Genomic DNA, 15,049 nt, shown 5'->3' with positions numbered 1-15,049 from the left:
CACAAACATTTTATTTGTTGGAATTGTTGATGAGCTGACAAGATGTTGCCCTCTGATTCAGCTGTAACAAAGTATTATGCTTCTATTTTGCTGTATTAAAGGCAGTATATCCGCACTCAGTGGTCAGTAGAAGATCAGTGTTGTCTACTAAACAACAGCTTATTATGCAGCTTTTTTTTTTTTTATTTAACCCCTTTAACTGCATCTAAACAAACAGTTCTCACCTTTTTTTTCTGGCAAACTGGAGTGGAAAACTTAGTACGTGGATAGTTTTTTTTTTTTTAAAAGATCCTACAAAAACAGAGTTCTATACTGTTTCACTTCTCCTATGTGTTAAAACCTGGTTATAAAAAATGTGTTATGTTTTGGTTTTAATATTCAGGAATACAAGGAATGTAATGTCTAGTTTATAGCAAAACATTAGAAATTTTGCATCTAAGTTGTACAGTAGCTAAACCACCTGAGCAAGACATTGTCTAAATTCAAAATTGCATTGCTGACTTCAGATAGAATATTAAACTGAGTTTACCTAAACTGGTTCAGGACTGTCTACTGATATTCTAGATTTGTTTCAGCTTCACTTGAATTGGTATTTTCATTTTGATTCAAAATAGTGTCTAGTCACTGTAAGCTCTTTTTCTGTTTTGTTTAAGACAATTCAGATGAATCCTGCAATTGGAGCAGAAATTAATGAAGAAAAACTGCACACGTGTTGACAAAGAAGTGGGGAAAAAAGCCCAGATAGAAGAAAGTGGTATAGAAAAAAACAAGAGGAAAGAAATGAAAGGATATTGTTTAAGAAAATGGCATCCTAAAGCGGAATAAGAACTTAGAATTGTTTGCTGTACTATTTTTACTTTTTTCCATGCATTATGTATAAGTTGCATTCTGAACTGTCTTACTGTCAGCACACGTTCATACAGGCAAGTAAACCTTCTTATCTTTGTTACCTGTGCCAAAATTAAGATGTAGAAACATCAGTTTTCTGCTCAAGGTACCTCTTAATTACCTGCTTAACTAAAAACTTTTGATAAATTCAAGTTCTTATTTTGTATGAATATGTAGTACTCTTTATCTGTTAAGTACTCTCATTGAATACAACAGATGACTAATAATCCAAACTGTAAATCTCTGCTAGCCTAACGTGGAGGATAGCAGTTGTGCTATTTTGGTACAAACTGTACTCAAGTAGCCATACAGTCAGCATGAGCTATTGTACTTGTAAACTAAGAGCAGCCCTGGGCGAGGAACATCACCTTGCACTTTGATCTGATTGACTCCTGCTTGAAGTCACTGCGTGATTGAGCAAAGCATTACTTTACTTGTTGTGGCCCTTGTTCTGCCACTGTTCTGTGTCAAAGCACTCTGCTGCACCATATCTCAGCGCTGTGGAGGGTCACACCTAACATGGGAAAGGAATCATTGTGACAAAGACAAGACCCAGTAGTTAAATATGCCTGAAATTATTTTTTTCCTTAACAAACCAGTTCTCTAGGTCAGTCAAAACTTGGAACGGCATTCTGCCAGCTTTTGGCATCCCTGTTTTAAAAACCTATTAACAGGTTTTAAATGGATTTCATAGAAGTTTTAAAGAGGGTTGGAGACAGCTTTGTTGTGTTATCAACCGACGTGATTTACAGAGTTCCTACAGAGAGATTATCACGACAGCAGAGCAAGATGGCAGCTCCTCTGGTGAGCAGGGTCCTTTGGGAAACTGAGTTGTTATTTAGGGGTAAGGAGGAGCAGGCACTCAGTCTGGAACAGAAATCCAGGCTCATGTTTTGTGCTGAAAGAGGAACAGGAATCTTGAATTTAGGAATAGCACTAATTAGACAGAGTCTGACTTGGTGACGCTAGATTTAATTAGTGATTAAGTTTATTTGGATCAAGCTTGAGGAAAACGTGTCTCTCAGCTATGGAGTCGTGCCACAGGAATTCTACTTCGAGAGCGATGCTTGTTACCCTTAAACAGGTGCTGAGCGAGAAACTGAAAGGCAAACCCAGGCCACTAGCCCCTCCCCGCCGGTAGGGGGGCGTGTGCGGACAGCTGCGCCTGCGCGAATGTCGCGCATGCGCACGGGGATAGCTCCCTGTCCAACCCCCGCCCGGGCAGGCAGCACCCCTTTCTAGTAACTTCCCCGAAGCGCTGCGTCATCAGTCCGCGCCGCGGCCAGGCCGGGGTATTTCCGCCCGGTGCTGCGGGAGCGGGCAGAGCCCGGTGGGGTGAGGCGAGAGCTAGGGAGGGCTGGGCTCGTCCGGAGCTGCCGCACGTTAGGAGCTGGCCCGGCCCCGCTCACCATGTCAGACAGCGCAGACAGCCCCGCGGAGCGCCGCAGCCCCCCGGAATCCCCTGCCCAGGGCTCAGCTGCCGACGAACCACGGATCATCAAAGTCACGGTGAAGACTCCCAAAGAGAAAGAGGAGTTCTCGGTTGCCGAAACCAGCAGCATCCGGCAGGTGAGGGGCGGCCGGCGCGGGGGAAGCGCGGTCCGCCAGCAGAGCCCTGCCGCCGTCTGCGCCTTACGCCGCAGGGCCGGGGCCCTTCCCGGTGACGAAGCGGCTGCTGCCCGCCCGAGCTGCGCGCGGCCGGGGTCTGCTCCCGGCGGGGCGGTCGCTGAGGTGTTGGGGCGGCCTCCTGTTTCGCATCTCTCCAGCTCCTCGCTCCCCGCGGTGCTGTGCCGACTCGGGAGAAGGCCCAGGCTGGCTTTGGCCGCGTTGCCCGGCCGGGCTGACTCAGGCTGGCAGCGGGAGGCGGCTGCTTGCTTGCTGGCGGGGCTGCGGAGGGCGTGCGCAATCACCTTCCTGAGAGCGCTGCTGGGCCGGTCGTTATCATGATAAAACGTGCTTTTTTTTTAAAAAAAAAAAAAAAAAAAAAAAAGGCGAGAACGTCACGGCGGACATCTGAATTTTAAGGAAGTTGTCTCTTTTGATAGATTGTAAAATTTGCGCTGCAAATCAACTGCAGCTTCAGATTCTGTAAAGTCAGTCTTCTGCTTGTGAAGGAGGTAGATACTGCTTTGCTAAAATACTCCAAAAGATGCAGTTGCCTGGAGGGGATTGAGAGCTTATTTCACTTTCCGTAAGATGTGTCTGAAATGTTGTGTGAAGTATCTTCGGACGAGATGACTCAGTTTGATGTCTTTTTTTTTTTTTTTTTCTTTTCCCCTCTTGTGTGTGTGACTGGTAACTGCAAACCAAAACATGGGTGTATATGTGAGTACCGCTGTCGCAGAAATCCAGGAATGAAACTTGACAGCCCGAGTGACAGGTTAGAAAGCTGACATTACTTCATTGCAGTGCTGGGTGCATGGTGGATAGATCCTTCTAGCATGCACACCCAGAATGTAAAGTACATAAATCTCATACATTTCAACACCTAAGTATACATACAATTTCCATGAAGTACCTGCCTGTTCCTAGAATTGCTATATATATTGAAATATAATGCTATACATGTGCTGAATTAATACGAGGTTCTCACAAGGGGGTCTTTGGTAGTTGTGTGGTTCCACTGGGAGGTGTTGACCAGGCAAAACGTCGTGTAGGCCAGGCCCCATATTTAGTCAAGAACTTATCTACAAGAATCATGGTTATTTACTTAAGTTTCTCATTAGCACATCGACCTTGTTATGGCGCCCATATTATCAACCCTAGCAGGGTACAGCATACTTCCTCAAGGCTTGTGGGATGACTCTGCTTTTAGGCTTTGGATGTCCTACTTATCTAGGAATAACAACCTTCCCCAAACAGAATGTCAGTTTGCTGAGGAATTTGAATTAATTGCTGAAGGCTCTGAATTTATTGCCAGGTATCACCACTGCTGTCAAGATGCAAAGCTTGACATCGTTCCTTATGGACAAGCCAGAAGACGCTGTGTGGTTTATCAAAAGGAAGTGCAAGAGGTGAATTAAAAGCCCCTGAATGTAAAGTGTAGTACTGGCAACTTAGCTGGAATTTAGACTTTTGTTCTACCTAGTTGCTGCGAGGAGACAAAATGCTGGTATTTCTTTCAAGTTTTTCCCCTTATTGTGCTTATAAGCATCCCACAAATAAGCTTAGTTGAGGTCCTCTCTCTGGCTGCTGGGGAGGTAATACTCCCCTGTCTTCAGCGATCTTTTCACGGCATCCTATCTGCTACTCTGTCTGCAAACTTAATCTAGACATTTCTCACAATGGTAAAATGACTGTTTGCTTTTAATGTTATTCACAGTGTTCCCAAAAATCTGTCTGAAAGGGGCACTTTTTTCTGTTCTAAGCAGCATCAGTGCTGTTGTAAAATTACTGTAACATTCTTTGCTGTTTTTTCTTTTTTTTTTTTTTGAAGATTCATACACTGGCTCTAACAGAAGGATAACATCTATCCCCCAAAACATTGTAATTGCAGTTTATTTGGGTACTTCAGGAAGTGTAAACAAATTTACTTAAGGTCTGATATCCTACAGATTTGTCTTTAGCAAGATTTTTTTTTAAATACGAAAGCCAGTTGAGATGTCAAGTTTTTGTGGCCAGTTGTCTTAAAAACTGAAATATCTAGATAAGCTAGCAAGAACATAATTTTTTACGAAAAGCAGACATACGTTTTTAAGTAGTTAATAGAACATGCTGCTTGAAATATAATTGTTGTCCACTTATCTTAGATGCTAAACATTTGACAGTATCTCCATCAAAGGCACAGATTATATTTGTGGTTTTATCTTGGTACCCTGAAGTAAGATTGCCCCTGGGGGCTCGCCATTTGCTGTGGGTCCTAAACAATGTCACAGCTAGCACTAAAAAAATGTAGTGTCTGGTAGTGACTAGCATTAGTCTGTTTTTCTTAAACAGTAATAGTAAACTGTTGTTAATAGTAAGCATCAGCAGTAAACATGATGTTTCTAGAGTTGGTCCTGAAAATTGGTTAGTCCCAAAAGCAGAACAAATTGCACATCTGTTCAAATGTGCCTGGGATCAGTAAGTGGTTTGTTGTCTTGTTACAGGTGGGCCAGTTGTGTCTACTGTATTTGCAGGTGGGGGCAAAAAAATGCCTACATTCATGCAGCAAAATAAAAGCTATTCAGTTACATATTTCTATAGCTAATATTATGATTCAGTGATTTTTTTTTTTTTGGCAGTCATTTCAGAACATTTCCAGAATAAAACTCTAGGTTTTTAGATAAATATTTTGAGCTGTTGGGGCCAAATCTAGGGCTATACAATGTGTATTACTTGTTGTTCCATTAATGAAGAAACATAGAGTATCACAGGTTGGAAGGGACCCATGAGGATCATCGGCTCAGCTCCTAGCTCCACACAGGACCACCAAAAATGTAGCCTGTGTGTTTGAGAGTGTAGTCCAAACACTCCTTGAACTGTGGCAGCTTGGGGCTATGTGCGCTACCCTGGGCAGCCTGTTCTATGCCCACCGCCCTCTGGTGCTGAACATTTTCCTGATGGCTGGTATGAACTCTTTCTGGTACAGCTTTAAGCTATTCCTTTTTATCTTGTCGCCGGCTGCCAGAGTGAGGACATCAGCATCTCCATCTCAGCTTCCCCTCATGAAGTTGTGGACAGCAGTGAGGTCACCCCTCAGCCTTCTCTAAGCTGAACAAATCAAGTATCCTCAGATGCTCCCTGTAAGTCATGCCCTCTAGACTTCTCACCATCTTGGTTGATCTCCTTTGGACACCTCTGATAGTTTTATATCCTTATACTGTGGAGCCCAAAACTGCACACAGAAGCTGAGGTGAGGCAGCACCGATGCTGAATATAGGGGGACAATCACTTCTTTGACAGGTTAGCTACACTATGTTTGATGCACTGCAGGATATGGTTGGCCCCTCTGGGCACCAGGGCACATTGTTGACTCTCACTGAGTTAAACCATTAACCAGAACCTCAAATCCCTCTCTGAAGGGCTGCACTCCAGCTGTTTGTTCCCCATCCTATACATACATATATCCAAGATTGCAGAATCCAGCATTTGCTCTTGTTACATTTCATATGGTTTGTGATGTTCAGCATTGACTGATCTATCAGTCTTTCTTTAAAGCCTCTCTACCCTCAAGGAAGTCAACAGATGCTCCTTATTTAGTACTGTCTGAAAACTTGCTTGATGTGCACTCAGCTCAGGGTAAAGCAGCTTTCCAACTATTCTAAGAAAGTGGATTTTTTTTTTCTATATTGAGAACTTCAGTAACGGAGCCATTGCTGATCCTGTGTTGTGCATCTAGAACATGGAGTATGCAGGTTACAATGGAAAATAACCTTCAAGTGCAAAGCCACTTTGGAAGGTTGCTTGATTGCAAGTGCTGCCCATCTGTCTCTTTCTTTTTTTTTTTTTTTTTTCCCCTGTGAAATCTATTTGTGCTCAGTGTGTCTTTAATCATTGTCAGTACAAGGAAATCTCATGGGGTCCCTCCCACAGGTTGCTGTCTTGTGTGGGCTTCGCACAGAATGCAGCTTTCCAAGCACTGCTCCAACACGGCTCTGTACCATGAGGCCCCGCCCTTCAGGCACTGCTCCCCATGGGTGACAGTCCCCCCCAGCCCTCGTGCTGCCGCTCTCCAGAGCTGCAGCTGTGTGTGGGGGGGAGCTCCTTCAGGGCTCTCCATGGGCTGTGCCTCCTTCACACTGCATTCACTGCTGCCCTTTGGGTTTCTGCTGGGCTGCAGGGAGCTTCTGCTCCATGCCTAGAGCTCCTCCTGCCCTCCTTCTGCACTGACCTTGTCAGGTGTGAGATTGTCTCTCTCATGTGTTCTTGCTCCTCTCTCCCACCTGCTCTTTTTCCCTTTCTTCAGAATGTCTGCTCTCCCAGAGGCACAGTCAGCTCTGACCAGTGGTGGGTTCCTTTTGGAGCAGCTGGAACTGGCCCTGATCTGACATGGGACTCTGCTCACAGAGGCCACTCACTCCTGCAACTCTTAAGGCTGACTAAACCTTGTCATGTAAACCTGATAGAGTTGCTATTTTGGTAGAATTAAAAAAAAATAAAAATCCTTAAGAAGAAAGTATATTGACTTTCCTCACAGTTGGCTTTGTTCAGTGCTACTTCGGAGTTCTGTTTATCTAACCATGATACTTGGCAAGTGTTTTCTAATAAATGACTGGCAGATATGATAAGATATGAACACACTTAAATAATTATATGAAGTATTTTGTATGCAGATACTTTAATGCAGAGTAACAGCTTCATTTTGATACTTAAGTTTTTTGTCTTTAAAGTTATCCATGTCAAATAGTGCTGGTCGGGTCTTCCTCCTTTGATTTCTTGCAAGCTTGTTTTGCTAGCATCTATCATCCTTAGTCTTGAAGGGATGAGGAAGGGGAGCACAGAACTGTAAAACACAGTTTTGTGTGCTGCTTAAAATTGTCAGCAACAGAGAAATACCCACGTGGATTAATGCTTGTTGTAGAGATAGCATAAGGTGTTCTATATATCACAGAGTTCAGTCAATGTCTGTATTTAGTGACTATAAACTTCAGCTATATAGGAAGCTTACTAAAAGTATGAGTGAGGTTTGGACAAAACTTTACAAATTGTGGATTACATATCTAAAAAAAAAAAAAAAAACAGCATTTATCTCCTTTTTGCTGTTGACGTTAATAGTTCCTTACATCTGACAGACTGAAAAAAATATTAACTGCTGTCTGTAGTTCACTCATGTTTTATATTCTGTATCACTTTAAATTTAAAGCTTACTGAAGACAAACAATTCAGAGATATTTAACTGGGTGGTCAAATGAGTAATAATTCTATTGGCAGTAACTCACGTAGTAGTTTTTTGTCAGGAAGAATGGATATTGTCCAACCTCTTCCTGATTAAATTGAAAAATAACTTAAGCTGTTTCATGTGAAAAAGAAACCATAGGGTTAGGATAGATTCTCAAAATGCAGCTCTTCTGCAAGAATTGCTTTTTGCACGTAATCCTCTTATGTCCTTTTTCAGTCTTGGTGGCTTGCTAGAGAAAAGGCCTGTTGCAAGCGCAGTACTTTCCATCAGTAGATTGCAGAGCCCTTTTATGGAGAAGGGAGGAACTGCTAATCATCTCTCCTAGGTCAAAGCATGAAGGAGTGGAGTGGCTTGCTGAAGTTTGCCTGGCAGGGGTAGAACTGGCTAGAACGTGAGTCCGGAGATATTCCCAGTAGATCCCACGGCCTCTGATTTTCCTTTCTGGGCTGTTAGGATTGTAAATACATCAAGAATGTGAGTTTGTTTCTCAGAATGACTTTTTGTCAGTTTGGGTTGATGGCAGTATTTGGGGGAATAACATGATTGTGAAACTAGCATGTGTATTTGACAAGGGTATGGGAAGACAGTAACTCTCCATCAAGTCATGACAGACAATAAAAGCATGTATGGAAGCCTAGTTTTGGGTGCAGCTGTGTCTGCTGCAAAAATTGGACATGCCAAAAGTGCTTTGCTGCCTGTAACCGCGAATTCTTCCCCCCCCTTCCTGTATAGCATCCAAGAATTGTGCAATGAAGGCTCCATTTTCTCTGATTCCCTTTAATTCAGAGCCATAAGATTACCCGATATGATTCATCCAGAAAGGAGGCCATAGTCATCAACAGTTGTATTGCTGTGAGTGTATTTGGTCCTTTGGTTTCTCACTTCCTTGGTTTGGAAGACTTCTGATTCCATTGTATAAATTGTATCTGGAGCTCATCAGCGTTAGCCTCTGTTGAAACTACTGTGTGTGGGTGTAAGAGGGCTGGAGTATAGTTAATGTACTCAGCTATGTGTTTTAATAGAGAAGGCAGCTGAAAGTTGTAGTCCTGGATGTGTTTGGAAGCAGCAGTTTTGAACAAGGTAATGTCATTTGACAGTATTTTTTGTAACAGGACTGTTATTTGAGGAACTGCTGGGAGTGTAAATTGCAATTCAGCCACATAGTAGGTAGAAACCTTTGCTTTGTTACCATGCTCAAAACAGTTTGGTTTGGGAAGATTGCAACTTTGCTTTTTTATTGCCATCTAGATAAAGTTGTAGCTTGGTATTTTCAAAGCAGTTGCTGTTTTCTGGAGCCCCTTATACACTGATTTTCAGTGTTAAATGGATGTTAATTCCACGAGGCCTCTTTCATACTATCACAGTAATTTTGTTTTTAAATATGTCTCATTAAGTCAGTGTTGAGAGAATTTGGGAAATGTTTTTTTTCATTTACTTGTTTTCCTCCTTTTATTCTTTGTTCACAGCATCCATGTGGATGGAGAGTAGTGTTCTTGCTGTTTTAAATGGCAGAGAGTGAGTCAGCAAAAAGCTTTTGAATCATAAGGTGGTAATATCTCAAAATACAGTTAGCATTTGAAGATTTTTATTTTAGCTTGAATAAACTTCGATGAACCTTCCAAGAGCAGCTGATCAGATGGTCACATGTTAGAAGATGAAGGTTTATAGTGCGGATATCCCTTGCAAAGTGGCTGTGCAAAGAAGTCTCTTATAGTCACCTGTTCATGTGTGTTCAGATATATAAGTGCTTTGTTCAGTGACAAATTTTTTACTATAACTAGCTCACGTAGAGATTATGGAAGTTGGATTCTCTGCACGTTGGTTTGGGCCTGGGCAGCAGCAGAGTGGTGTTCACGTGTATGTTGCAAAACCCTTCAGGGACAACCAAGTTGAGCAGGTGTAGCAGATGCCTTAACAACTTATGGAGCCTGTTCTTGTGGTAACATGCAACCAGAGAGTAGTGTTCTGTTAGTAGAGTATTGCTCTGAGTTATATTTTAAAGTACTGTGAATTTAAGGATATTATATTTAGAAACCGAGAGTGTAAAAAATGAGAGTAAAAAAATGTTGGAGTTCCCTTAAAAAAAAAAAAAAAGTAAATGCTCAGAAGATGGAAAATTATACTGTTTCTGTCTTTTTTAAAAAATTAACAGAAACAAGGTAAGGTAAAATGGGAATGCAAGCCTGGTGCTTTTGCACCAACAGCTTTAGGTCTCCTATAATTTATGTCAAATTTATGAGTTTCTGTGCTTTGAGGAGACTGTGACCTTGAGTTAAGTCATTCTAATTAGGAATGATTTCTGTTTCTTCTTGGGAAACCAGGCCTCTGCCTTGATGTTAGTTGATGTTTCAGCCTGATGCCTGTCTAATGTGCTTATTTCCACTGATTCCTCTAATACTGTTGTTTAAAAGTGATGCCACTTCTTACCTTATATTGAGTGTATTCTGTTACTAGAGCAATACAGTGAAATAATTTCTGTGAAAATGCTAGGCATTAAGTATAGCAAATCATTATTCTTAGTAATGTTATGTTGAAGTAAGTCATCATTTTTGAGCTGTGTTTTTGAATGGCAATACAAACTGAATAAAACTGTTGTTTGTAGTGTCAGATGCAAGTAAAAAGAAAGAGTCAGTGCAGTGGGAGAATTGTGTAGAGAGAGTTACTACTTCCAGCCAGCTACTGAGACTTAGAACTGCATCCACTCTTGGTTTTCCCAGGAGACAAAGTATTTTAAAATATTAACTGTAGCTTACTGATAGTGTTACTTAGTTGAATTGTACGAATGGAGAACCTAAGCAGCACCAGAGTTCATTTTATTAAAAACACCTAAATACATCCCATCATTATCTTCATTACTTCCTTTTTTGTTGATTGTGTTTAATTTGAGATACTGAAGTGATACAAATTAGATTGACACTTGCAGTTCTGTTTAGGAAAAGAGAATTTGTATTGTTGTCTTCATTAGTTGCATCTAGAAACTTCCAGAGGTCATGCTGCTTTTTTGTAACAAAGTCCTGTAGCACCTTATCTCCTAAATTATTTGTTGCATCTTGGAGTGGTGAGCAATCCTATAAAAACTACGTGTACAAAAGATCTGTGGGACTACGAATGCAATTGCCGTTCATTTCTTCTTTTTGTCCTTACGCTGTCTGAATTTAAAGAAGACTGGGGGTTTCACATTTTACTATAAGAGAATGGTCTAGCAATAAGTTTAGTTATCAGTAACAGTGGGAGATAGAGAATAATGCTTACCCACAGAGTATGGGAAAATTGTCTCTATTCCACCCTCCCTAACTCTTCTTCACAAAGCAAACAGTAGTGATGTGTGCCATCATATAATGGTTTGGGTTGGAAGAGATGTTAAAGATTATCTAGTTACCCTTTATGTGGTCAGGGCTGCCACCCACTAGATCAGCCTGTCCAGGAACTCATCCGGCCTGGCCTTGAACAATTCCAGAAATGGGACATGCACAGCTTCTCTGGGCAACCTGTTCTGCTATGTAACTACCTTCATATTAAAACATTTCTTCCTAATATGTAATATAAGTCCTATTTCATAGAATCATACAATGGTCTGGGTTGAAAAGAACCTCAAAGATCATGTAGTTTCAACCCCCCTGCCGTGGACAGGGTCACCAACCACTAGACCAGGCTGCCCAGAGCCACATCCAACCTGGCCTTGAGTGCCTCCAGGGACGGGGCATCCACAACCTCCCTGGGCAACCTGTTCCAGTGCGTCATCACCCTCTGAGTGAAAAACTGCCTCCTAATATCTAACCTAAATCTCCCCTGTCTTAGTTTAAAACCATTTCCCCTTGTCCTATCACTCTCCACCCATGTAAACAGTCATTCCCCCTCCTGTTTATACGCTCCGTTCAAGTATTGGAAGGCCACAATGAGGTCTTCCTGGACCCTTCTCTTCTCCAAGCTAAACAAGCCCAGTTCCCTCAACCTTTCCTCATAGGAGAGGTGCTCCAGCCCTCTAATCTTCTTAGTGGTCCTCCTCTGGACCTGTTCCAAGAGCTCCACATCTTTCTTGTGCTGGGGGCCCCAGGCCTGGATGCAGTACTCCAGATGGGGCCTCACAAGAGCTGAGTAGAGGGGGACCACCACCTCCCTCTCCCTGCTGACCACTCCTCTTTTAATGCAGCCTAGAACACAGTTGGCCTTCTGGGCTGCCAGCGCACACTGCTGGCTCATGCCCAGCTTCTCGTCCACCAGGACCCCTAAGTCCTTCTCTGGAGGGCTGCTCTCAAGGAATTCTTCCCCCAGTCTGTATAAAAAGACCTGGGATTTCCCCGGCCCAAGTGCAGCACCTTGCACTTGGCCTTATTGAACCTCATCAGGTTCTCATGGGCCCACATCTCCAGCATGTCCAGCTCCCACTGGATGGCTTCCCTTCCCTCCAGTGTATTGACTGCACTGCTCAGCTTGATGTCATCTGCAAACTTTTTGAGGGTGCACTCAATTCCATCGTATATGTCATTGATGAAGATGTTGGAGAGCACCGGTCCCAGGACTGAGCCTTGGGGGACACCACTCATGACTGGCCTCCACCCAAACGTAGAACCGTTGATCGCAACACTTTGGCTGCATCCAGCCAACCAGTTCTTAATCTCCTGAACAGTCCATCCTTCAAATCCATATGTCTCCAATTTAGAGAGATGGATGTGGTGAGGCACCATGTCAAAGGCTTTTCAGAAGTCCGGGTGGATGACATCCCTCACCCTTCCCCCGTGAACCAATGCCATCACTCCATCGTAGAAGGCCACCAGATTGATCAGGCACGATCTGCCCTTGGTGAAGCCATGCGGGCTGTCTCAGATCACCTCTTTGTCTTGTATATGCCTTAACGTGGTAACCAGGAGGATCTCCTCCATGATCTTCCCAGGCACAGAGGTGAGGCACACCAGCCTGAAGTTCTCCAGGTCATCCTTTCTCCCTTTCTTAAAAATGGGAGTAATGTTTCCCTTTTTCCAGTCAGCAGGGATTTCACCCAGCAGCCATGATTTTTTCAGATGTGATGGAGGGCGGCTCAGCAACCACATCAGCCATCTATCTCAGAACCCTGGGATAGATATCATCCGGCCTCACAGAGGTGTATACATTCTGTTTCATGAGGAGGTCTTGAACTTGTTCCACTGTTACAGTGGGATGGAATCTGCTCCTCTCACCCACATCAGGAGGTTCAGAGTCCTGGCAGACATGGGGAGCCTGACCACCAGTGAAGACTGAGGCAAAGCACTTATTGAGCACCTCAGCTTCATCTGTGTCTGAGGAAGCCAGTTCTCCGTCCTCATTTGTCAAAAGGGGGAACACTCTCCTTGGCCTGTCTCCTCCTGCCTATGTACCTGTAGAACTCCTCCTTGTTATTTTTCACATCCCTAGTCAAGTTTAGCTCCATCTGTGCCTTAGCTTTCCTGATCTTATCTCTACACATGCGGACAGTGTCCCTATATTCTTCCCAAGCTACTCAACCCTGCTTCCACTTCCTGTACATTTCTTTCTTTTCCCTCAGTTTAAGCTGCAGGTCCTTGCTCAGCCATATCGGTCACCCTCCTCCTCTGCTCCATTTCTTCTGCTGGGGGAGGGAGAGCTCTTGCACCCACAGAAGGGTGACCTTAAAGAGCTGCCAGCTCTGTTCTGTTCCTATGCCCTTAAGGACAGTTTCCCAGGAGATCCCACCCAGCAGTTCCTTGAGCAGCTGGAATTTTGCTGTCCTGACTCTGCTTTTTGCCAGGCCTGCGTTCCTCAAGATCACAAACTGCACCAGGGTGTGGTCACTACAGCCCAGGCTGCCTCCAATCTTAACCTCTCTAATGCTCTCCTCTGCATTGGTGAGCACCAGGTCCAGTAAGGCTTCACCTGGCAGCACACCTCTCTATGAGTCAGGTCCAGTCTGCATATGGGGCCCTCCATTCCCATGAGGAGGGAATCACCTACAACAATAACCCTTCTGTCTTTTTTAGCAGAGGCAGTCTGGAGACGCAGTTGACCGCCTCGCCATTGGCAGCATCTTAGACAAACCTTCCCGCGCCTCCTTGCTCACCTCCCCTTCAATTTACAGTGCCTCAGACCTATTACTTAGGGGCACCTGGGGAAGCGAGGTTGACAGGGAAGGAGTTCGCCCATGATGCTGAGCTGGGACTGTCTTCCAACTCTACCCTTCTCTCAGGTAACCCCTCTCTGCCTGACAGTGATGGGGCATGGGGTCCATCACTTTCTGGGGGGTATCTCCCTGGCGCTTTTGTCTCTGGCATGCCGGGGAGTTACTCCGCCAGTCAGTCTCCTGCTCACACTCCCTGATGGTCCTTAGCCTCTCCACCTCCTCCTGGAGCTCTGCCACCACCTGCATTTCAGTTTAAAACCATTCACCATCTGCCACCTTTGCATTTCAGTTTAAAACTGTTCCTCCTTGTCCTATCACTACATTCCCTGGTAAAGAGTCCCTCATCATCTTTCTTGTAAGCCCTCTTTACTGGAAGCACAATGAGGTCTCCCCAGAGCCTTCTCTTCTTCAGAGTGAACAAACTCAGATCCTGAGCTTGTTTTTGTAGGCAGCCTGTCTTCATAGGAGAGGTGCTCCAGCCCTCTGATCATTTTCATGGCCCTTCTCTGGACCCCCTTGAACAGCTCCACATCTTTCTTGTGTTGGTTGCCCCAGGCCTGACCACAGTATTCCAGGTAAAGCCTCCTGGGAACACTCCAACCTAGGTCTAATCATCTCATTATAGTGTTGGCAGAAATTATGTGATTCTGGAAACTGGCATACAGTGGACGCTGATGATTAAAAAAAAAAAGGCTTGTACTGAAAAAATTTTGTAGGGTTCTTTACTGCAAATGTATAAAATGATCTCTTCCCTCTGCCTCTGAAAAAAACTGTGCTATTCTCACAGGCCTGTTTTGCTATGTTTTTATATTTTTGATTATTGAAAGTAGTCATCAGACTCATTTATAAAATGAATTTAATGACATCACATCTAGATGGTTTTCTTTTGTGGATAAAACATGAACCATGACTCAATAATTGCAGAAATCTCAAGATTATGCTGAATTCAGGTGAAGCTGATGAAAAAGACCTGACTTATTTTTTCTTTTTCTTTTTTTTCCTCTCCTAGCTATTAGTCTGTTTATATAAATATGCCTCAGTTAACTGAAATTGTCTCAGGACTCATGATAGACTTGTTTTCTTGGCTGGAAAAAGATCCTTTGTGCATTTGGATTGTGCATGTACCTTGCTGTTGAGGTTTCTTTATGGTTCTGGTACACTGGATTTTGCATTCGTGTCTTGGTGTTGTTTTTGCAGGTCATCTGAAGCAGTATCATGTGATAGTAGGGAAA

The 15,049-nt window shown here is 43.6% G+C and overlaps 1 protein-coding gene across 2 annotated transcripts in view; it reads left to right on the top strand.

Moving 5' to 3' along the window:
- Nucleotides 2,123-15,049, top strand: part of UBQLN1 (ubiquilin 1) — a 31,996-nt gene continuing 19,069 nt past the window's right edge. For both annotated transcript variants that reach the window (XM_021379677.1, XM_021379676.1), the window contains exon 1: nt 2,123-2,457. In XM_021379677.1, coding sequence (XP_021235352.1) covers nt 2,299-2,457 — 159 coding nt within the window. In that variant the 5' untranslated portion in view covers nt 2,123-2,298. The remainder of the gene's footprint in view (nt 2,458-15,049) is intronic.

The sequence above is a fragment of the Numida meleagris genome, chromosome Z (assembly GCF_002078875.1).
Source record: "Numida meleagris isolate 19003 breed g44 Domestic line chromosome Z, NumMel1.0, whole genome shotgun sequence".
In the NCBI taxonomy this organism is placed as follows: Eukaryota; Metazoa; Chordata; class Aves; order Galliformes; family Numididae; genus Numida; species Numida meleagris.
Note: the sequence above shows the minus strand (reverse complement) of the source record. Positions and strands in the feature narration are given on the sequence as shown.